At 36.0% G+C, this 24,067-nt stretch overlaps 1 protein-coding gene and 1 long non-coding RNA gene across 2 annotated transcripts in view; one reads left to right on the plus strand and one right to left on the minus strand.

Annotated features, from left to right (window-relative positions):
- TRDN (triadin) overlaps nucleotides 1–24,067 on the minus strand; it is a 213,068-nt gene that overhangs the window by 128,263 nt on the left and 60,738 nt on the right. Inside the window, exons 7-12 of the mRNA XM_079298923.1 lie at nucleotides 22,243–22,302; nucleotides 19,484–19,543; nucleotides 18,074–18,133; nucleotides 15,510–15,569; nucleotides 14,035–14,229; nucleotides 9,780–9,839 (exon numbers count right to left, since the gene is read on the minus strand). Coding sequence (XP_079155049.1) covers nucleotides 9,780–9,839; nucleotides 14,035–14,229; nucleotides 15,510–15,569; nucleotides 18,074–18,133; nucleotides 19,484–19,543; nucleotides 22,243–22,302 — 495 coding nt within the window. The remainder of the gene's footprint in view (nucleotides 1–9,779; nucleotides 9,840–14,034; nucleotides 14,230–15,509; nucleotides 15,570–18,073; nucleotides 18,134–19,483; nucleotides 19,544–22,242; nucleotides 22,303–24,067) is intronic.
- On the plus strand, nucleotides 4,860–9,332 carry LOC306811790. Its single transcript, XR_013776734.1, has 2 exons — nucleotides 4,860–4,975; nucleotides 9,280–9,332. It is a non-coding gene; the product is annotated as an uncharacterized lncRNA (long non-coding RNA).

Raw genomic sequence — 24,067 nt, forward strand, 5'->3', positions numbered from 1 at the left:
ATCTAAGAACATTCAATGCTCTAGTCAGAAAAGCTAAAAGTGATTGCAGCAAGAATGCTGATACTTTATGTCATCTTCAAGTGATAGTGCATATGCCAGTTTTGCAAAAGAAAAGCCTAACATGGATAGAATCAAATTACAGATGAAACTACAGATTGTGATAATCTCTCACAATATTTGTGGATAATGAATATATTTAATATAGAAATCACTGGAAGTCAAACTAAATCCAAGTACCTCTGTCCCCAAGCCACAAAGTTTTTCATATCTCTGAGTCTTTTTGCTAGAATGAGACAAACAGGAAGTTAATGCTTATGCTACCTGTCTTGTCTATACTTGACAATCAGCTAAGACAATGAATCCATAACCATTTTTCAGAAGTTAGAATTTCAATAATGCAGTCTGAACCTAGAGGGAAAAGAACTGAGAGGTTTTATTAGATCAAATATCAGAGAAGGGCCCAAAGGTGCAGAGGTGTTGGCTCCTAACTCCTGTTTATTCAGTCCCACTGAATTTGCTGGGAGCTAAATGCCGTGGCTGTAGTTATGAGAAATACTGGAAGAAAAACCTGCAATACTGGAGGTATTCATTATTTTAAGCCAATAATGCTTTGGTAATTATTGATTCTTCTTTCCCTTTAGTTTTGCCAGGGAAGATGCTTTGTCCTTTAAAGAAGTTATTTTTAGGACAAAGGATCCTGGAATTCACTGTCATGAGTTTTAACCCTTGTGCTCGAGGCATCCTCCATGATTTTTGGCTAAATGACTTAACTTACCATGTCTTTCCATTGAAATTATAAATGGATCTAACAGAAATAATTTAAAAAAAAACCCAAAAACCAAAAAAACTTGTCAGTTCAAGTCTTCATTTGAACAAAATTCTTGCTTGCACATTTGCAACATATTTCTTGAATGTATGTAGGCTCCTCACTACCAGACATTTAAAAGTTAACTTTCAGACAGTTATATCTAGATAAGTCACCCGAGGGATCCATTTATAGTCAATGGAGAGAAATTGGTATCTTCAAAGGGTGATTCATCTTTTCTATCTTAGGCATCTTTCTTAGGATGAAATTGTCCTCTGGAGGCCTCCATTTCATACCACTGGCTATAAAGACAGCTAAAGGTTAAAGCTGAGCAATTAAGTTTTGGGTATCTAAGTGAGGTGCAATGAATTGCAAACATTTTACTTTGAAGTTGTCCATAAAGATAATGCTTCATGCCACCAAAATATTCCAGGACTAGAAGAGCCATGCATAATTTTTTCACACTGTATATACTGTCTGGTAACACATTGCTCTAAAAAACTCCAACAATTATATGTGTGGGCATTGAACATCTTTTGAAATCTATGTTATTTACTTTGTCAGATAATACTGTGTGTGTTGAAGGACAAAGTGAAACAATAGGAAGGATGAAGGAAGGTGAATTGTCAGAGGGGGGAATAGAAGTTCCTAATGAAGAAAAAAAAAGGTAGTTTTGACTCATTATGGATACATGTCATAAGTTACACATCCTTTTGACAAAGCAGATACATGCAGGAAGAAAACTGAAATCAAAAGAAAGATGCACCTGAAGAGAGAATGGTGAAAGGAATGGATCTGCCACAGATTACAGTCCCAGTGGCTGCAGATGAGATGAATAAGTAGGTGGGCATAAAACAAGGCAGGGAGAGCATGTGTTGTTTAGGCCAAAGCTGAACACTCTTCTGTCTACTGCATTTCATGTTCTCGGAGCAGAGGAGGTGAGGAATTCTTGCTAAGCTGAAATGCTTCATGATGGAATGTATCTTGTCAAAGTACTTGTAGATCTTTTCCATGCTCTTTTTATCTATGTGATCTGGTGAACTGGTGCCATTGCTGTTGTTGAAAGTGAGCCTCCTCATTTTCCAGCAAAGACAGTGTAGAATTCTATATTGGGATGAGAAGAGTAGCTTCTAGTTTCACAATAGAGATAAAGGTTTCTCCTTTTTAACAAAAAAGGCAGGAGAAAACTGGAAGACCTTCTTGATGATGTTTCAGTGTATTCAGCATCAGGAAGTGTTTAAAGGCACATTGGATAGATGCCAACTATTTTCCTTGTCGTTAAAGATCAGAGATTCAATATATGATGATTAACTTCCCTAGGAATTTTCAGAATTCTATTCTACTGTTAGCAGATTCATTAGCTCACTTATAATTTTAGACTTAAATAACCTGGACTTATTAAAGTGACTGAAGCAGAAGATTGTGGGCTGTCATGTCTCATCAGAGGCAAATGTTTGCTTGAAACCCATGTAGGATTGCAAGGATTAGCTTTATTGAAATGGTTGCCATTTAGGATGCTGTTTAATTTAAGCAACTTTATGATGGAGCCTTGACTCCAACTTACTCTAGTAACCTCCCTGTATTCATTCCAAGTGATTCAACCCTGCTTCCATCTCTTGTGTATTTCCTGCTTACACTTGAGTAATGACAGGAGTTCCTTGTAGATCCATGCAAGTCTCTTGCCCTCCTTGGTTTCTTGCTCATTGAGGTGCATCATTCTTGAGCTTGGAGGGAATGATCCTTGAATATAAACCAGATCTCTTGGGCTCCTCTTCCCACAGGATCTGTTCCTGTGGGATTCTTCCAAGAAGATCCCTAAAACGGCTAAAGTCAGCTGTCCTGAAATCCATGGCTTCAATCTTACTCACTGCTCTGCTTCCTCCTTGCCCATGCTGAACTCCAAAATCTCATGGTCCCTGCAGCCAAGGCAGCCCCCAACCCTCACATCTCTGACAAGGCCTTCCCTGTTTGTCACTCTGAGGCAACCAGCACACCATTCCTGGTGGGATCCTCCACCACCCATACCAAGAATTTATCAATTTACAAGAGCTTCCTGGCTTCCTGGACTGTTGGTGATTTGCTGTGTTACATCTCCTGCAGATATCAGGGTAGTTGCATTCCCTCACAAGAACCTGTGACTGGGACTTTGAGGCTGCTTCAAGCTGCCTGAAAAATGCTTCAGTTTTTTAATTTATATGATGTAACATCAGTATCTGTTGTAATAATTTTAACTGGAAATCAATTATGTCAGTGAGTCATTAAATGCAATTACTATTTTACAAAGTTACTTGCTAAACTTATTTTTACTTTTTAAATAGGAAACAATTTGTTTATTATTAGCTGTTTAGGAGAGGTTTTTTTGGCATTTAACTTTTGCCTTTATTTTCTAAATAGCTTACTTTGCAAAACTAAAGTAGTTGAGTATTCTGATGATCCTCCACTGAAATCACCCTTCACTTTGAAACTTGTTTACTGAACTATGTGAAATGTTTATAATACTAAATAGCAGTAATAAAACATAATGCAAATGTGAGAATAATTTCTTTAGTCTAATCTCTCTGCCTTCACAGCTTAAATTGTTTTTTTTCCATTAAAATCAATGATTCAGACTCACTTAAACCAGCAAAGGTTTCTGGCTTTCTCTTGTATCACATAATTTTGACCCTCAGAATGCCTTGCAGTGAACTATCAAGGAAAGACATCCATTTCTTTCTGCAGAAGCAGAATACCACCCATTCCCTTTGTAGCTGTTTCCAAGAGAGGGAGGAGTATGAAATTTTTTGGCCAAGTTACAATGAAGTGCCATATGAGTGTTGACAGATGCAACTTCATGTGCCAGCTTCTGGCTCTGATTCACAGGGGGATGATATAAACTGGGAATAATGGATTGTTGTTTTGTCTCTGTGGGATGGTGTCAGGATTGTAAGTTGATAACATCCCCTTTGAGACATCAATGTCATTTCAGAGTTTGACAAAATGGACAGGTTTTGGGGTGGAGGGGCAGTCATAGACAAGAATCTTGTTAAAATTAGATCAGTGGATATCCTCTCATAGTTTCTCACAGCTGAATAGAACTTTAAAAAAGTAATATTTAACTCCAATTGACAGATAGTGTTTATTGTAAGAATTGCACATTAATAAATAGTTGGATTTTTTTTTTAATAACTCAAACTTAATTTTCAGTTTGTCATAGATGCATTTAAAATTACTGTTCATTAATTCTTTCCTTTCAGACTCCTTGAAAAGTATTCAAAAATCTCCCAAAATATTGATGGACAATTACCTGTCGTCTCTGAAGAAGAATCCAGATGAGTCTTTTCAAATTTTGGGGTACAATATTTCCCTCAGCAGGCAGTAAAAAAGTAAAAAGTTTAAAAAGTAGAACTGGAAAAGTCTCTCTGCCTGCCATGTTTTTCTTTTGTATTCTGCTTAAACAAATATCTGGTTTGTTTGTTTTCTACCACTGGATGCAGGGCTATTGAGTAGTTTGCACCAGAAAGCATCTCTCCATAGGAAAAAAATAATATTCTTTAGCATCTACTCTCAAATGTGAAGACCCATAACTCAGCTGAAAGTTTTTCATGCTGAATTTCTCCCAACAGCAAGCTAATAATATGCTACTTTCTATTTATTATGACTGATTTCTGAATCTTTTTCTAATTGCACTTCATTAAATATATCCCTAGAGAATCAATATCAAAGTTATATATGTAAATGTATATGTAACAAGTTGAAATGTTACTCCTTGTCATTGAGATATCCACAACACATCCTAGTCTAATCAAGTAGGAGTGACACTTAAAAATAGTTCAAGAGCCTAAAGCGTTTTGCTATCTGAACAGTGGAGGGCAAGTATTTAGTTCCAGTGCTACAGCCCACCCACAGCAAATACAGCCATTTTCACTTTCAAAATTAGTCTTTATTTTTCTGAGAAACAGAACTATGATTTTGTTTTGGTTTGGTTTTCTTTTTTTTTCAGTAATATAGTCCATGGTCTTTCAGTACTGATGTACCTTTATACCAGTCTTCAAATTCTCTTGCTGTATTGATAATAACAGTAGTCCCTTCTCTTTGACAGAATATTTTTGACAATAGAGGAGAGGTAAGCCTTGGAAAAAAATTGTAGACCTGGAGGATTTTCAGTCTACGCTTTCCAGGACCAAGCAGTCTGTAAGATTCCCCATGGATACTCATCACAATTTGCCTTAATTTCTTGACTCTTCATGTTTGTTGGGGTGTGTGTGGGGGTGTGTTTCATGAGCATATGTGCAAAAGGTAAGGCTTTTAATGACAAGTTTGGATGACTGTTTTACCCTGTAGGATACTGTCTTGCAACGTACACATGCCATAAATCCTAGTGAATTTCTCCAAGTCATATATGTTTTCAACAGTATAAGACAGGTAAAAATTGTCTACATCACATTGGCTTTCATATTGGCTTTGAGACCCTGGCATGGAAATACATCATAAACATATAAGGGTTCACTGGTGAAAGGAACTGATATGGCCACACTCCTTTGCAGTCTAGCTGTTATTGGAAACAGCTATGTAGTGGTACAAGCTCCACAGGGCAGTGCTTCAGTGGTAAGGTTTTGGAAAGTGTAAATTGTGAATAATACCATATCTGTGCTCCCACTGTCTTTGTTGCCAATCAGGCAACTGTAAAGATCATCCAGCAGTGAGTCGTGTGTACTGTGAAATGCAAGTGGTTCAACCAAAACCAGAGCAGAGTAAAACTATGCATGCAAAATAAACTTCTAAGTGATTAAAAAGAAAACCAATTCACATCATGAATAGACAACATGACTGTGAGACAAAAAAAAAAAAAAAAAAAAAGGTGCATTTTAAGACTAAATACCCAAGAAATGCTTATCACTCTTAATTCATCATGCACAACACCATGCTGAGGCCCCATGCAGAAAGAAAAGCATGCAAGGATCCAATTTCAGTAGCTGCAAAACAAAAAAGGCATTTCATCCGAACAGCTCCTTGATCTGCCAGAGTAGCGGCTGACAAGCATTGCAGGGAAAGCAGAGGAAGAGTGGGAAAACAGGTGTATGGCACAGGGGGAAAAAAATAGGGTAGATCTAGTTAACTAGAGAATCATGGGCTCCATGCTGAAAGAGTGACCAATCAGTGCCCCTGAAATCTCTCCACATGGGTGAGGATTTAAAACTCTTTAATATCAAAAAAGAGTTATGAAAACAAGTTTTAAAATTTCTACTAAAATAGAAGCCTTTCTCTTGCCAACAAAAAATAAACTACGAATAAGAACATTAAAAATATTACTGAGAATAAAATACAGGACTATCAAACAATCAAACACATGGAATAGACTATATCCATGACACTATATAAATCAGTGACCTTCTGCATCAAAAATGCTCTCTTGGACTTGAGAAATGCCAGCAGAAAAATAAAGGTACCAGTCAGAGCTAATGTTGTTAATAAACAAGCTTTCCACCTAATGTTTTAATATTTTTAAAGAAAATTTGGAAAATTAATCCTAAAAAATGCATATTAATTCTTTCTTTACAGGCAGACAAAATGAGTATAAAGTTTGAGCAGAGCAATTTGTTAATGCTGAGACACTACTGCCTCTGCTGAGCAACTGAAGTCCAGGGACAAATAAGATCAGAAAATCTATGAGAGGTGGTTCAGCAGTTCCTCTGAGAAATTGTCACTTAGCACAAGCATGTTAGACCCAAGGTAAAAAATATTTTTAAGGCCCATTTCTCAAGAGATAAAATCAGAAAGCAGTTTTTTGTACTGTATGCAGTAGGCCTCAAGTGGTCGACCTATAAATGTGTCAGTGGAACCCAATTGGTCACTGTTGCAGTAGTGATATTTATGGGAAGGACTTCTGGATTAGAAAAAACGAGTTTATGGCTAAAACTCCACTATTTTCTATAGTAAACGGCTGAGAACCTCAAATACTTCTCTTTCAAAAAATTAAAATGTAAATCTTAGAAGTTATTTTATATTGATACAATTATTGTGGTTTAAAGGAGGGCATCCATTAATTTGCCAGTATCAAGGACAAATACTAACCAGAGCAACAAGAAAACCAGCTAGTGCTGCATGAAGCAGCTTAGCAAACATTCTTCCTTATATGGCTTCCTCAAATTCCCTGTGTACATTTCATTCATTTTTTATAGCTAAGACTGCAGTGTCACGTTGAAACTTTGAGCAAGTGAAGAATATTTCAGCTTCATTTGTTAAAATCAACACAAGAGCATTAAATGACCTCCCATAGATTGATGTGACTGACAAAATGCATTAATTGATATATTTCAAAAAGTGTATCTATTAATGAAACCTAAGGAACTGAGCTTTACTTTTAATGTTAATTGTTTAAGGACTATGAAATGCCATATTAGGCGAACTACTTTTATATAAATTCTTGCTTAAAATTTATATTAAAACAAAAAACCTATTCTTAGAAGTAATGTATATGAATTTTTTATAATAGAAATATTTCAAAAGTACTTCGAAAAAAAATTGCTGAATGATATTGCTATTAATGGTATTATAATTATATATTTTTTTGCCTAAGGAATTAGGAAATGCATGTTTGATGCAATCAATCACAGAAAATCCCAATATGTCTATGCAATGGAATTTTCTACAATATTTTTTTTGTCTTTCACAAATGGTAATATTGAGATTAATAGAAATTATTCCTTGTTTAAAAGAATTGCAGTGTCAAGGTGACTGTAATTTAATTCCTCAGCTGATATGCACTCAGAACTGTGTTTGGACCAAGTTCTTTACCATAAAATATATAGACAGATAGAAAGATAAAATACACCAAATTGTAAAGCTAATTGGATATTAGAGTTATTAAAGGGTGATTCCCCCATGTTTATCTATTCAGTAAAATGAATTACAGCAATGTTTTTGTTCATAAAAGTACAGAGTAAAATGAGCACTTTGCCTGAGAAAGACACTAACAACTAACTGAGTATTGTTTGTTGGCACTCTTCTCAATGATTTCCATAAATCAAGGCTGATCATACCTCTACTGTGTTTATCAGAAACACTGAAAAGAGTTTCTGGAGTCTGGATATTTCAGCATTGCCTTTCACAGTCAGTGGGTTGACTAAAGCTTGTTTTGAAGGCAATGGTTTTTTTCTTCCCTCCCACAAAAGTGTATCTGGCTTCAGCAAAACTATCTGCAGCATTTAACTTCAGGGGTCAACAAGTGACTTGAGAGCTCAAAAAGCAGTCACTTTACAGGTGGAGCCCCAGGTGGACTTTGGGAAGTGTTAAGGGACAGTCCTTTTCCATTTCACCTAAAAAATTGATTTTTTCAGAAACTTTATGACTTATTTCCATTTTTTGTAGCTTAATCCTGTCACCTTAGTTTTTCTTTCACCTGTAAGACCATTTGATCACCCTATGTTCATTTAATGTCTTTCAGCTCTTTACCCTGTGGTTTCTTACCACAAGTCTGTCATAGCACATTGGTATGATACAAGACAAACACTGGAATGGAAGACTCATGTTTCTTATCTTCTGAAATTCGAGTTGCTACAGTTTTCCCTCTATATCACTGCTCCCCTTCATGGTTTTCCCAGTTTCCTCGTAGCAGGAAAGGTCAAAATCGAAAAAACTCACACTCTCCCTTCCTACAGCACATCTGCTCTGCCTCAGGAGAGTGTCAAATGGGCCAGGGAGCCTTCTGGGGAAAAAAGGGATTTTTTCACTGCTGCTTGTAAATGTCATGAGAACTGTAAAAAAGATCCTGAAGATCTCCATGATAGCATTTTTCATAGGATTTGTTAATGGTACAGCTGTGTAAATCCAGAAATTAGGTTATTCACATTGGTACAGGGTGTTATTTTTTAAATCGAGGCATGACTGGCAGGCTCTGGAAGGTTTGGCAAATCGTTCTCCCCCTCTGAGCCTAAAAGCAGTACCTCTGTTTATAGCTGGCTGTCTTTAGAAGTCCTAGAAGAGATGCAGAATTTTGTTCTCTTTCAATGGAACCTGCTACCTCTCCATGCCACTCTTTGAGAACAGGACACACAAACCCTCTCCCTACAGAACCTCAAGCTTGTTCATTTTCTCTCACAAAATCTGTGTCCTCCCTCTCCCTTTGGTGAGTCTTTCTTTCTCAGCTACACTTTTAGGACTTCCCATCTCTGTCTGAACCTGGGCACATCAAGAGAGGATGTAAGCTACAAGGTTGGCATAAGAAAAAAACCAGCCGATTCAGAGGCGTACCAGTGGAGACGTTGTTAAGCAAATAACTGAATAAACAAAGCTGGTCAGGTTTAGTGTGTCCTTAAATATTCTCTCCTTTACTCTTTTAATGGTTATGATTGCTTTTCATTCCAAGGGTTATGTCTCTTTGCAGTATGATTACACTTCAGCAGGAAGAATATTTATTAAATAACTTAAGGCTCAACTGACTTAATGTTATTAGATGGTGCTCAGTCATCATCAGTAGCTCTATCTTCTTTTTTCAGTGAGGAATTAAGTGTCTGTGTTGAGACAGATTAGCATGGAGATGTGGTAAGAGCATAAAGCACAGAAGTGGTAGATCAGCTAAGGTATTTTATACACTAACAACAATAGAAGTTCTATTTTTGAAGCATTTTGGAGTTAAGGTTTGCTATTTGTGGAGAAAAATAAACAATAAAACAAATAATAAGGTATTAACAATAAGCTCTTTCCTCTCGCATCTCAGCCAAAAGAAGCATGGAGAATTTTAGCAATTTCTACAGCTTTCCATTGACTCTACTTTTAACATAACCTTGATTTTAATTCATGCATTGTAGACAGAAAATTAGAAGCTTTAATAAAACAGCCATTAGCTCTTTTGCTTTATTAGAACTATTTGCACACTCTTTGTTGCTCTTGTGAGATCTTTGAATAATAAAAACCACACTTTCAATACATAAAGGAGCAAAAACTCTCAAGGAAACAGAAGACTATTAGAACAGAGTTCAATGATATAGGAAAGTACCTGGATAAAAATCCCCTTGCGCAAACATGTCAATCACATAGCGACAGAATGCATATTGATCTAACAGAGCAAAAAGGAAAAGAAGAGCAATGAAGAAAGTATATTCAGAACATCATTTGTATTTAAGAGTGAAGATAAAATTTGGCAGCACAAAGACATCTCAGTAGCCTTTTCATAGGCAGTCTTGCTTATTATATATTTGTGATTTTTCCTGACTTTCAAGTGGTTTGTATGTTCAAGTGGTTATTGTCCAGATCTGACTCAAAATCTCCAGCCAAGAAATGCAGAGCTTCCACTTCCCTGAGCTACCATCTCGTTTTCTGGACTGGCTTTGCTTGGCATATATCATAACTCCATGCACAAGTACAGTGGGACCTGCTGGCCAGAGATCTCATACACTTTTCATCATCTGTGAAGATTAATTTCACAGAGAGCTGATAGAAAATTAAAAAAAAAAAAAGGTTTTGTACCACAGTACTTTTTAAATATGTTTTAACCTTATATTAAATATATATATTTAGTGAATGAGAATATAAAGAGAACCCTGTGTAATTGCACTCCTATAGCAACAAGATTTTCCACAGAATTCTGATGTTTCACAACAGAATAATTTTTCCAATTTTAATATTTACAAATATATATGCATATATATATGCAAATATATATTATATTTGTATATATATATATATTCTCCTTTTTTAAACTATACAATTCAGAAATTAAGGTTTCTGAATATAAATAGACTACTGATTCTGGAAGTGTTGATTTTCTATTGACTTCTCCTATACATAAGAAGAGCTGGAGAGCTTAATAAAAACTTCTAAAATTAAGAATGGTGGGGAAAAGTTATCAGCTTTAACCAAGCACAAAATAATTTCCATATTGCTGGATTCTTCAGCGAGTCAGAAAAAAGAGCTTGTTGCCCCAGTGCCCATTATTTCCTATGCAGATGTAGAAATTAGGAAAAGCTTTACCAAATCAGGAAATATCCAAACACTTTTTCTAGTTGATAGAAGCCCTAGGCAGCTGTTTTCTGTTAGGAGATGGCAAGGGTAACACTAGTCAGGACTGTAGAGCCTGGGGCAAAACTTTCTGCATTTACACAGGGCTGTGGCTGTAAACATTGCCTTTAAACCCTCTGATGAATATTCATAATAATTTTTACTTTCATATTTGGGAATTCAAATTTATCATTCTGGCTGACTCCAACTTTGCATTCCTTAAGGCTAAAGTATCTGCCCTAAGTCTATATGATAATTCTGAAAAATAAAGAAATAACAGTGTGCGTGTGATAAAACATGTACAGATCTATTTTCTAAGCTCACCTAAAGCTACTGAAGCCAGCAAAGTGTTTGCACTGACTTTCACATAGTTGCAATAGGCCTCAGTGAGTATTTATAAATAAAATGGAACAATGCCAACACTTTACCCAGAAAGCAAATGGCAGGGCACAGTTCTTGCACAAAAAGCTGCTTTTCTTAGTTCTCTTTTGCCAAAACAAGTTGCCTCTATCCTTGCTACCTGTTGGGAAGATTTACTGGACCATTTGGGGCATTGTACAAAAGAGGATTCAGAACAAAACTGTGGCAGGTGACTGCTCACTATATGGACAATTCCAGCCTATGCTGGTTCTGTTTGAGTTGTGATACAGACATAGCCTGAGGCCCTAGAATCACACCATTTCATTGATATTAAAATAATCTATTCTTTAAACATAGCATTGTAGACCAGAAAAAAAAACCCAGACTGTGTTGTTGATTTTAGGTGGTTTTTTTTTGTTGCTGTTGTGTTTGTTGCTTGTTTCTGTGGGTTTATCTTATTTTATTTTGTGGAAATGTAATTTGAATAAACTTATAAAAATGTCTTAAACTTGATTGTACTTCAGAAAAAAGATTTTGTATTCATTTTGTCCTCATATTATTTCTTTAGCAACTCAACCCAAAAAGTGGAATTTATAAAAGAAATAGAAGACAGAATGTGAAACTCTCAATAACAAAAATATAATTTTTATATGGCATAGCAAGATGTACTATAACATCCTGTTTAAGTTCATAGGAATGCTATCAATCAGTAAAGATTAAAATCTAAGGAATTTTAAATTAATTTGATTTTTCAAGTGCCTCTTCATGGCTAAAAATCCATTTTAATCTCAACTCCTTATTAAAAGGAGAATTTCACACTTTAGTTTTCACCTACAAATCTGTAATGTTAGCACAAATATTCATATAAGTATTGAAAAACCATGTCAAAATATTTTACTAGGTTCTTAATGATAAAAATACTCATAGATGTTTCTGTCTTTAGACTTAATGTGATTTACTCAGGAAGATGATCTATCTTTTTTAATTTTAATTTCAGTACTGAATGGTGCAACAACTCTTTTGTGATCACTTCTGTTTCAGATAAGCTGGCAGAGCTACTCCCTTGAGCAAGTAAAAGTAAAGATTGCAGGATCAGGAAATCTCTGCAAAACTGCATCGACTTTAAAATTATGTTCACCTTGGGTCACAGTGGGACTGAAATATAAAAATATATATATTTTTAGAGTGTCCAGCTGTGCAGCACTGGCTTATGGTGGAAAAAGGAAGCACGACAGTAGGAAATGCAGCTTTCACTTGATGTACATAGCCCTGTCTAGAGTAACAAAGGGAGCTGAAGAGGCTCCTTCCTTCCTCCACTCCAGCTGCTTATTCTCATTTTCACCTGCTGATATTCCGTGCACACTCACTGGGGTCACACTCTAAAGCAAACTTGCAAAGTGACCTGTTAATGTTTCGTGTCAAGATGTCATTTTGCTACTATTTATCAGCTAAAGTTGTTGGGAATCCCACAAAAAACCCAACAAACAAAAAACCACCCCTATTCTATTGGTCTCTGTAATTTTTGATCCCTACTTAAAATATTTTACACAGCGTTTCTTTTTGAGAGCTTTATCCTGAACAGTATGAAGTGGATCCCACTGTGTACTGAAACTCTGCCAGAGCAGACAAAAAAATTGGAGAAGATTTTCACCTCCCAAGTGCACTGAACACTTGCTGAACTTTGTCCTTGGTCAAAGCAAACACTGTGATAGATGCTGCTTTGATTCCATGCTTCAGAGGTACCAATATTTTAAGTAAAAGACAAAATTAACTGGAATAAAAATAAATGCTAAAAACTACTAGTTCAGCACACTGTGCATGTCAGAAAGTGGGCTATGTCTCAAACTCTCTCAGTTTTCTAGAAAAGTGTAATTTAGGCAACTCCTAAGGGGTCCAGAGAGTTGGTTAAGAAAGTCTGAGGGAATCTGATCAGCAGACTCAGATATCCAGGCAGGGATGGCTTCTTTGATATTCAGGCACAAGGATTTATCTGTGCTTAGCAGCTGAAAGGATCAGATAGGTGCACTGTGCAACACTGAGCTGCCTCTTTCAATGGCAGAATAATCCCGTGGCTGCAGTGTGAGAGTGCAGACAGAAAGCCAGGTTCTGCTGCCTACATTCATACAAAATTGTACTTAGTGCCATGGAAGTGCCACAGGAAAATCAGGGAACCAGTCTGTGCAACCTGGGAGTACAAGAACCCAGGCTGACTGACAAACTGGAGCATAACATGTTAGTTAACATAGTTAACTACACGTTGTCGATGCAAGTTGATTCTTTGTTTTATCACTTAATTTCTTCCTTTCAAATGAGTAATAGCATTTCTTTCCTTTTGGGAGAAATTTGGAAGCTGTTCACATTAAATTACATCAGGCAGATATGTCACTATGTTGTATAGCACCTGACAACCTGATAGTGCTTCTTACAATATGATGTTAGTTAAATAATTATATTCCCTTTACACTGTTGCTTCTTTCATTATGGTTACAGAAGACATATACAGGTGTAAAAACAAATCAAAATTCCCAATGAGTCATTGGACAGTCTGAATTTTTGAAAATAACTCTGCTTGCACTCTGCTACATTAGATGCTACTGAACAAATCCATGAAGTCTCCGACCTATCTGAAGGGAAATTGGTCCTTGGTAAAGAAGGATTTAAATTAAAATGAAACTTTAGCCATGACAAACTCCTAGAACTTTCTGATTATATACATTAAACTTATTTTATTTTCTATAATCACGTCCTAGCAGTGTGAGGTTCGTGTGGAATTTATTTCTAGTTTTGTTTTTCATGGGTGCACTTTGGTCCTTCACAGATTTAACTCCATTCTTTCTCTTTCTTTCCTACTACCTCTTTAGGATCTTCATCTGTTTCCTCCTCATTTTGTTTACCTTTCTTGTCCGATTTAGTTACAGTCTGAAGAGCTTTCTCCTCCTTAGCTTTCGTTTTGGCCTTTATTAGCCCAGTTTCTGTTGCTTTTGTCTCTGCCTTCTTGACCTTCTCTGCTGTCTTTGCTTCTCCTTTTCCATCCTTCACTTCCTTTTTAACTTTTGCTTCCACTTTAGTGCTCTTTACTTTCTTCTCCTCTGCAGGTAATAAAGAAAAAGCTTTCAGTGTCATTCTCTGCCCCCAAGATAATACTCAGTGCCATTTACTTTATATTGTGCTATTAATAAGGAGCATTTCTTCATTATAAAGAGCTTGGTAAGATCTGATGAAAACTATAATCCCCTCGAACCAGGCAGAATTAAACAGAAATATGAGATCCAAAGAAGTTTCATCTTCAGTGTTATACCATGAACTTGGCTGATGCTAAATATAATAGAATCTGACAAATAATATTCAGTGTTTGTAACATGATAGTTTTCATGGTATAGATGTTGGTTATTAAACAAACAAATATGGTACTATCTGAATAAGTTTAGACTTCACAGAGGTAAATTCTGTTGTAAACTGGAAAAATAGTGCGTGGTTATTTTTAAGGTTTGCTTTCGTGCAACGATTCTAGGTCTCAGTCCAGGAAGTTTTGAGTTCTTGAGTCTGATCTACATCAGGTCTCAGGGCTAAAAGTGTTTGACACCAATTCATGAGATGCCTTTCAGCAGAGTGAGGAGGCTTCCAAGGAGAATTACCAAGTTGTAAGCATGAGTGGCTGAAGATACACAGAGCTTGGTGAGACCCAAAGCAAGGTCTTTTTCTCACTGGAGCCTTGCATGCTCCCAGCACGTGTGTTACTATTTACTCCAGAGGAAAATCCAACAATAGTATAAACTATCACTGGATATGGTTCAAATTAATCTTTTTAGTGCAAATTTCATACTCCTGTTTTCTTCATAGATCTTAATGTCTCCATCTTTAAGGCAAAACTAGTATGCTACCAAATTTATGTTTTCTGTAAGGCTCTAGACTCCTATTTCTGTTAATTCACTGAGAGGAATAAACTGATTTTACCAAGATACAAACTGGAATATATAACTATTGCAAACCAGAATTCAGATATTTATATAAGAGCATTGTTACTTCCAGACAAAGACAGGTATTGCCAACTAGTGGAGAATTAACTTCCTTAACTAGTTATAGTGAAAATGTCAGATCCCTTGCAGGTAGGCTTTTTTTCTTTTTCAGTGAATTGGTGGTACACACTTCTATTCTCAATTTGAAATTTCAACAGATTTTGAAAGGGATCAAGCATAGAATTAAGTCCTGGATTTTCTACAGATATTTAATTCTGATTATATATTAATTTCATTTTAGTTTCATGTAGCTTATTTTTCAAGAACATTTACAATCTCTGCTTAAGCAAAATGAAGTTTATGCATTTCAGTGTCAATTCAGTTTTTAAAACTGTAGTTTTTTCAATAAATACCTTTGGGAGGAGGTTTCTTTTCAGCTTTTTCATGTCTTTCAGGTGCATCTTTTTGAGTTACTAGAAATGAGAACAATTGCATATTAGTGGAAAAAACACAAAGAACAAGACAATATTGCCAAACACAACATTATCAATGGAACTTTCAGACTTCCTTATGATTCCTGTTTCTCAGTTTTCAATACTCTTGTTTTCAGATTCACACACTATGGTAAAAACCTTCAAAATATCTGTTGAGGCTCCCTTACCAGAGGACAAGTGAGTCAGGCAGATCTGAAGCTTCCTTGGGAATGTTTTTACTGCATATTCCAGATGAAACAAACTGGCTCATGTCAAGTACTGAGCTGACATGGAGTTGGCCTTGTGCTCCAGCCTTCAGAAAGCCATGTGGCTTCATTTGTCTTACAGAAAGGTGTTTTTCTTAGCTTGGGCTCAGTGTCTGCAAACACAGCCATAAGTCTGGTGCTCACTTCAGAGCCCAGCTTGAGTGAGTTCATGTCTGCATTAGATACACTGTGTAAACACACACACAACTGTGTTCCAGAAAGGCTGTTAACATTTTATGCAGTTCTCTATCTTTGCACTCCTGGTCACCAACCAGACAGAACAGCAGAACAAACTAGTGTTGAGAGCTAAATACACTTCTTTCAACTGAAAACTATGTAATAGCAACATCCTCTCTAACTGAACTCCATCTTGGAATTCCAGCCTGTACAAAACATGATTGATATGTAGACTTGGGGTTTTTTTTTAATAAATGTTTGTCCATGTCATGTCTAAAAAACACTCATATCACTGAGGCTTTCTAGAGCCTTTATGAGAGTCTGAAGAATTACCCTGAGTCTTTGCAATGAGCATAAAGAAAACCTGCTGACTGTGTAAGTAGCCACACAATTTTCAGTATGTCCATTCCCCAGAGATAGCCAGGACCTGAATATTTTCATTTCCTAGGGACTGCAAGTGGTTGGAACAGCCCCTCAGCACTGCTGGTAGCTGATCCAGTTTAGAGCAGACCCCTGAGAAAAGGGAGGCAGGCCTGGCAATGGAAGGCTCAGCAGCACTCTGCTGGCAGAAATGCACTTTTGGGCATGCTGAGGATGACTGCCCTGATGCCCTGATGCCACAGGGGCTCATAGCAGGGAAGCCACCCAAGAGAGGGCAGCATGGCCATGTCACATTGCAGCCACAAATCTCCACAGCTACAGTGTCCAAATTCTTCATAAAATTTTCCAGCCAGTGACTGGAGTCATGGCTGCTATTAAATGCATTAAGGCTCTAAGTGATTATTTGGTTAGCTAGCAAAAGATAAATGGGTAAAGAGGCTGGCTGCTTATTAGGACTATCTTAGTGATTCTTGGAAGGTATTTGCTTTTCAAATCAACACAGACACTGTGGGCATTTATTTTCCCTGGCTTACTTCAGCATGATTTCATTTTATGGAAAAAGTCCCACACTTTCAAGCTATATGCTGAAAGTAGAAAAAAATGAACTGTAAAAGAGAGACTGGACAGTGGCTGCCCTTCAAAGCTTTTTAAGGCTTAAAGTCTTCATTCTGTTTTCTTTCTTTCTTCACTTTTACTTTCTGTTTTGCATTTCTCCTTAGACTACAGTCAAGTAAAAAATAAAAGATGATTTGCATATTTGTATCTGTATTGCCTGAAAATAGTCAAATTAAGCACAGTTAATTCACACATCTCAACATTATAAGATTAATCTTAATGCCATAGCAAACTGATGCAAATATACATTGCATAATATTTCTTCAAGAGTTAGTTGAGTAAAACAAAAAGAAACAAAGACTGAAACTGAACTTAATTATAGAAATATCTTCCATGGAGAAATATGTAACCTCAGAGAAGAACATTCAAATGCCAGGCAATAATAAATGTTAGTCTTTAAAAAATGGCATAATAGGGCAAGGTGATTGGATTTTTAAATTTCTCTGTCCAAACCATAGCCAAAGATGGAATTATCAGTCATGAGAATAGTGAAAATCACCCCTCACACACCGATGATATTGCTATGTTAATTATTAGATATGTAAATATTGACCAAAGCCACTGCTGCCACAGAAGGCACTGAAAATAATATACTGAAATTAAAATGTTATTGAAAAAAAAAAGGTGAGAAAATGAAATTCTATTTTTGGATATGATGGAAAACCCATACTGAGAGACAGTAAATACTCTTGCATTAGGTCTGCATCAGGTTGAAAACTAATACTCAAGAGAAAACATTTGTAGGCAAATTACTGAAACCCTTTGTGGAAAAAAAAGACATCAGGGAATAAAAATAAAATAGTCATAGGTTTCATCCTTCAGTTATGTAAGAATGGTTTGTAATAAACTCTGCGTCAAAACAGAAGAGTAAAGCAAAAAAAAAAATAGCTAAACAAGAATTCACTCAGGGGCTGATCAAGACCTGCTCAAGCAAAAATTACAACACCCCAAAAATGTACATGAACTAGAAGAGCTTTGTACTTTAAATACTTATCTCCACACTCTCCCAAGATTTCGAGCACTTAAACTGTACAACTTTTAATGATGATGAATAATGATGAATACCTTTAGATGGTGCTTTCTTTTCTTGTTTCTCTGGCTTTTCGGGTTTCTCTTTGTGAACAGCTAGAAATAAAACAAATAATCTTAATGGCCATTAAAAAAAATTGCATTAAAATGAGAAAAAGGATCCAGAAACACAAGTAGGCACCATGGTTATGCATGTAAAGAATGAAAAAATATTGATTCAGCTGCTGCTGTTTGTCGTTGATGTCTGGGATCATGGGATTGGAACTTTCAAAGACACCTCTGCCATCACTGAGGTCTTTGCTGTTGGCTGGAGGAGCAGCAGCTTTTCTAGCTCCACTGTAATCCCATGAAAGAAGATAGCAAAGAAGAGCCATACTTATTTATGCTGTTTACTGTTTTTCTTTCTTTAATACATCTATATAGTGTAATTTATTGGTTTATTTTGGTTTATTGTTATTTTTAACTTCTTGTTTATTACTTTGGCTAATTTCTGAAGGGTTTTATGAACTCCACAGAACAACTAACAGTTTTTCCAGCTATGAATGATTAAGCACTATAATTAATTACAAATCTAATTGCAGTGACATTATAACTAATGTTCTTTGGGGCTTTTTGTTTGCTTTTAATTTCCACCTTGCAAATTGAAATTAACTGCTCTGTAGTTACCAGATTTCCGGCTCGGGTTTCAGAATACACCTGAGTCATGCAGTCATCACTGAGTGGTGGGTAATCTGAAATGTTCTCCTGTGTGGGGTCTGTTTTGGGATTAATGTTTGCAGAGTAACTTGTCCATGGATGTGCAGAGCTGATATTTGCATGGTCTGATGTGCCCTGAGGTGGCCTATGGGGATGGTGTGTGTGAAAATATGCAGTTCCCTATTTGAGTATGGTGTATGAGATTATCCTAGGAACAAAAATGTTTGCATGCATTGAGCTGGCATTTAAAAAGAAAGAATTGGGGAAGATAAAACAGTGCTACACACCTATTTGTTATTGCAAGTAACTACTGGAAGAATTAATCCTGGCCTACTCAGTGGCTATGCAATGAGTATACAGTATTCTATTTAAAATGCTTTTTTTTTATTCCACATGCCCTTCCTGATTACCTCTGTGAATGGGCTGTCAAGTGCCTTTTTCTTGGATGACCATAGTCTCTTAACAACCATTCTTATTGCAATTGTTGGAAATACTCAGTGATCATCATAAGATTACACTAATACAAACTACAAAAATCTCCTTTCCCCAAGAAAAAATAACCAACAAAAAGCATTCAGAAGGAATATAAAATGCTGCTTAATGTGTAAAACTTCAAGGCTTTTTATTATTTCATTGTTCATATTCATAATATTTTATACCTCTTTTCTTCAATCAAAGGGATACATAAATGGAAAAATTAACTTTGGGGTGCCTCCCAAAGTAAAATAAATTCTGGCATTAAATAATTACCTGTAGGCCTTTCCTTTTTTTCAGGTTTTTCTTGTCTTTCCAGTTTGTCTTTACTTGTCACTAGGAAAGAAAGAAAGAAAGTATTATATAGATCCAAAAAATAAAAATAAAATAAAATAAAAAGATTTTAAAAAGTGGAAAAAATGAAGAATCCAAAAGAATTTCACCAAGATAAACCTTAGGATACTGAGTGGCAGTGTGTTTCTGCTGAGCTGCCCTGTGCATGTTTTCACAGTGTGCATCATACTGGAGGGCTGTGAGCAGCCAGCTCTGGCTAACAAGTTACTGCCATGGTAACATGCCTCAGCTGTTTGCTGCATAGCATCATCTGCTGCAACTGTGCCAGTTCCTGGAGAATTTCACAAAACTGTCGATTACTAAGGCACTGCTCACAGTCAATGCTGCTGCCTGTGACAGAAAGAGAGCTTCACCTTGGCCACCCCATACTCTGTCAGACACAGGTTGTAAAAACCCTGGAATCAATCTGGGAGCATCAGAGAATCACATGTGCAAATGATACATCTGTGACTTACCAGCTGGCATGAAATGGATGACCAGTAATGGATATGAATAGCTAGTAATGGACAGAGATAGCTAGTAATGGACACTAGCTGAGATCAGTCCCTGGCAATGATGATCTCAGAACCATAATTAGATACTCAGTATGTGCAAAGTAAAACTAACATTATGAGAGTGGAATCTGCATTATGCTATCCACTTGTTCACAAAACATTTTCCACTTGCTTTTCTTAGGATTTCACACCATGATTTTCCAAAAAATGAAAAAATAAGCATGTGGGCTTTAGAGCACTTCTGAAAGAACAGCTGTGAAAATGCAAGCCTAGCTTAAGTTTAACTCCTGTGGAGCTTTCATCCAATTTTAGTAAAACTGCTTTTGTCTAACATGAGGAAATATGGACCTTCTTTTACAGTGCCATGAATTCCATATGTAACTGGGTGCAAAAGAAGAGTGGTAGGCAGTATTCAGGCTTCTATATTTTTAAGCAGTAGAGAAACAAAATACATGAGGACATGGCTGACATCTCTGACTGAGACACTGCTAAGTGACTGAGACACTTCTAATTACTCTCTGTGTCATTAAATAACTTTCTTAAACTTCATCCCAGAAGTTTATTATAGATTAGATTAGGATGCTATTTATATTCTCCATTATCTTGATCTTGAAAAGGCAATGCATTTAATGTAGAAACTGAGCAGCAAAAATACAGGGATGCAGTCTTTGGAGTCTCCCACTTACACTGCAATGAAATGGACCTTAGAAAGACACACATTCATAGTCTTAGCTTTGAAATTTAATGTACAGTCTGAAAGTAATGCTTATTAGTATTGTGCATACAGAAAATCTCTATACACAGTAGTGTTTCCATAGCAGATTTGGCAATAGTTCACTAAATAAAATTAATAGTTCACTTCAAGAAAAAATATAATTAGAATATTAATACAATTTATTAGGCAAGGGAAGGCAATATAATTGTCTGGGTTTTTTTGGTTTTTTGTTATTTTTTTTTAACTAGCTATCTGAGTTTGGCTGGGATATTTTTTTTATTGTTCTAAGAAACTTAATAAAACATTAAATAATAATAAATTCTCCTGTGAACAAGTTGAAGAGTTCCCCAAGTTTTCAACATTATGACATAATTCTTAAAGAAAAATTCATTATTTAATATGGGATGTTACTGCCTTTGCTTTGTCATTTTTTCCAAATCCCAGAAAAAAATCCGCATGTTATCATCGTTTTATTTTCTACTAATAAATATTTATTCTAACAAGCACCTCAGTTTATATGTCTGCCATTAACTTCTAAAATCAGTCTTGTTAGCTCAAGGCACTTTGAATTACTTATATGAAATGGAAAAGCTCCAATCAGAGACCAATAGAAAGGCCTGGTCAAGCACATTTCAGGAGGTGCATGTTCACTTGTGTTCCTGGCCTTAATAGTTTTGCTGTGGCTGGATATTCAGTCTTCCCTTTTCTGGTTTTTGGTAATTTATTATGACCTGTTTGCTCTTCAAGAATGTGTTTCTTCCTCCAGCCCAAGACTTCATTAGCCATAAGTTAGTGCAAAGGACATGTTCTCAGAAGAATTAAAAGTGTTCTGACAAGTAGGTGCACTTCACCAAAATTCCATTGTGCTAAAATATCCTCACAAACGGCAAACTAGATGGCAGCTCTTGTAACCCAGAGCTAACTCGTGAGTTGTGGGTAGAGAATAAACAGTATCCCGATTCTGACTCCTTCAACAGATCTGCAATTTGTTGCTGGCATACACCACCAGGAAATTTCTCTCTAAAACATCTCCCCAATGTCTCTGAAACTAATCCAAATTTTTTTTTTTTTTAAGCAGTTTTCCAAAGCGGAATGTCTACAGGGACCATTTCTAGTATGTTATAATTTACTCATTATATTTTGGTGCAATGTATTCTCAAGGACAAATAATATACTTGCATTTATTTACGAAGGGTAAAAAGGACACCTATTTGTGCTCTGGACATTTTTTACAGAACTTACTAGTACAGTAAAGACTTATTAATTAATATGTGAATATAATTTCAGCTTTTCTGTACAGTGATAAGTTAATATTGTTTTTAAAAACCTCCTTCTCCTTCCAGCTGGCTTTCACAACACCTCCTCCATCCTTAAACATTATTGGGATCTGCAGGAACAGTCTAAGAGTAATAGATTAGACTATTTTGAGTCATTGATAATAGCACAAAGAATATCAAAAGCTGAATACATACCCTTTGGGGGTTCCTTCTTCTCAATTTTTTCTTGTTTTTCAGGTTTGTCTCGGTGTGTTGCTACAAATAATAAACAAATAAATAAACCCCAACTCACAATAAATCTGTAATATAGATGTATTACACACACTTATGGTCTCATGAAAGTGATCAAGGAAAAGCCTTTGTAAATCCAAATAATGGATTTTAGCTCTGAGTCACAGGTACTTGATGATATATAGACCTTCTTAATGTCAATATTTAATTCCAGACCCAAGAGAAATATTTTCCTTGAATAAGTCTTCTCATATTAGACTATATTTTCTGAAAGAAGTGATTATTCAGCAACCTCAGTCTAATCAGTCCTTTCTCTTTTGGTCCCATTACACAACCACCCTGACTCTAAGATTTCTGACAGAGGAAATTATTTTCAGCCCTTGACAACATTGCTTTCTATTCTTAACAAAAAACCGGCCAGCATATTGCTTTCTATGCTATTTTTTTCTTTATTTTTAGCTGTCACTTCCGTCACAGGATGGATTAACAAGAAAACATCTCTTTTAATCAGAGTGTAACCTCAGGAAGAGCAGCTGTTCAAAACACAACTGACTCCATGTCCTGCAAGGGACAGGCAAATATGAGTCCTCATAGACTCTATTGCCCACCTGGGTCTCAGACCATGTTTTGAAGTGGTTCAATTCCATGTACTAACGATTTTATTCTTAAAAAACACATACCACTAAAAGAACAGCATTTTGTAATTTCAGGGAAAAATTATTTTCTTTTCTGTACCCAGGTTTCTGGGAACAAGTAAAACAAATTCTGATTAGATGATGGTGAGCTTTATAAACAAGCTCATTATGCTTTTGTATCCATTCATTTCATCAGCTTTGCAGAGAATGCCATTCCACAAAAGTGCAAGCACTTTTTTGTTGACTGTGTGTTTCCACATTAAAAAGCAGGTTGTCTTCATTAAGAGAAATCATTCAGAACATTCAGTAAATTCATTATGTCTTATATGTGTTTGGATTATTCAAAATTCATTTTCAGTCATAACAAGTAAATTATTGCTGATAACAAACAGCAGTACAGTTGAAATAGATTGAAGAGAGATATTTCAAAGCCTTTAAAGAATGTGGATAACAAATTTGCAATAAAAAAGCAGGCTGTGAAGAAAGCATCAGCACCAGCAATGTATTATTGGATGAATTACAGACTGCATCTCATTCAAAAGCTTTAGCAAATCTAGGAGCATACCAAGAAAAAAACATTCTCCAAACTGAGTATTTTTTTCAGGAATTGTATCATGCTTTTACATCTTGCATTTGTATTAGCAGATGCTAGCTCTATCTAAGCACTTTTGTCAGTTTTGGCTGGACCAAGAGCACAGTTTTGCAAACAAGGGTTCTGTGATGGTCAGTGTGAGTGAAACATAAGCTTCTGCACATTCAGACAAAAGCTCTTGTAGTCTCTATGCCAAAAAATACAGCTGAACTATGCAGAACAGACTGATAACCAGAAAGCTTGTTTTTGTCCACAGGATGTCTTACTTGTCTAAGAGACCATATTGTGGGTTTTAAAAAAATTATTGTAGTTGTTTTATGTTTTGTATTGTATACAAATTTTATATTGTAGTTATTTTATGATTTGAGACAAAATCCACACAACAACAGGCAAACAAACAAAAAAACCCCAAAAGAAAACAAAAGAAACAAAACCCATACCCACACAGCAAACTCATAAAATGAGCCTTGAACAACACTAACTGAATTGAATGCCAGTAGACCTGGAAGTGGACAAAACAGCTAATTGAAATTTGTTTCACATCCTCAAAATAATGCAAATA

Source organism: Erithacus rubecula, assembly GCF_903797595.1.
Source record: "Erithacus rubecula genome assembly, chromosome: 2".
Lineage (NCBI taxonomy): Eukaryota > Metazoa > Chordata > Aves > Passeriformes > Muscicapidae > Erithacus > Erithacus rubecula.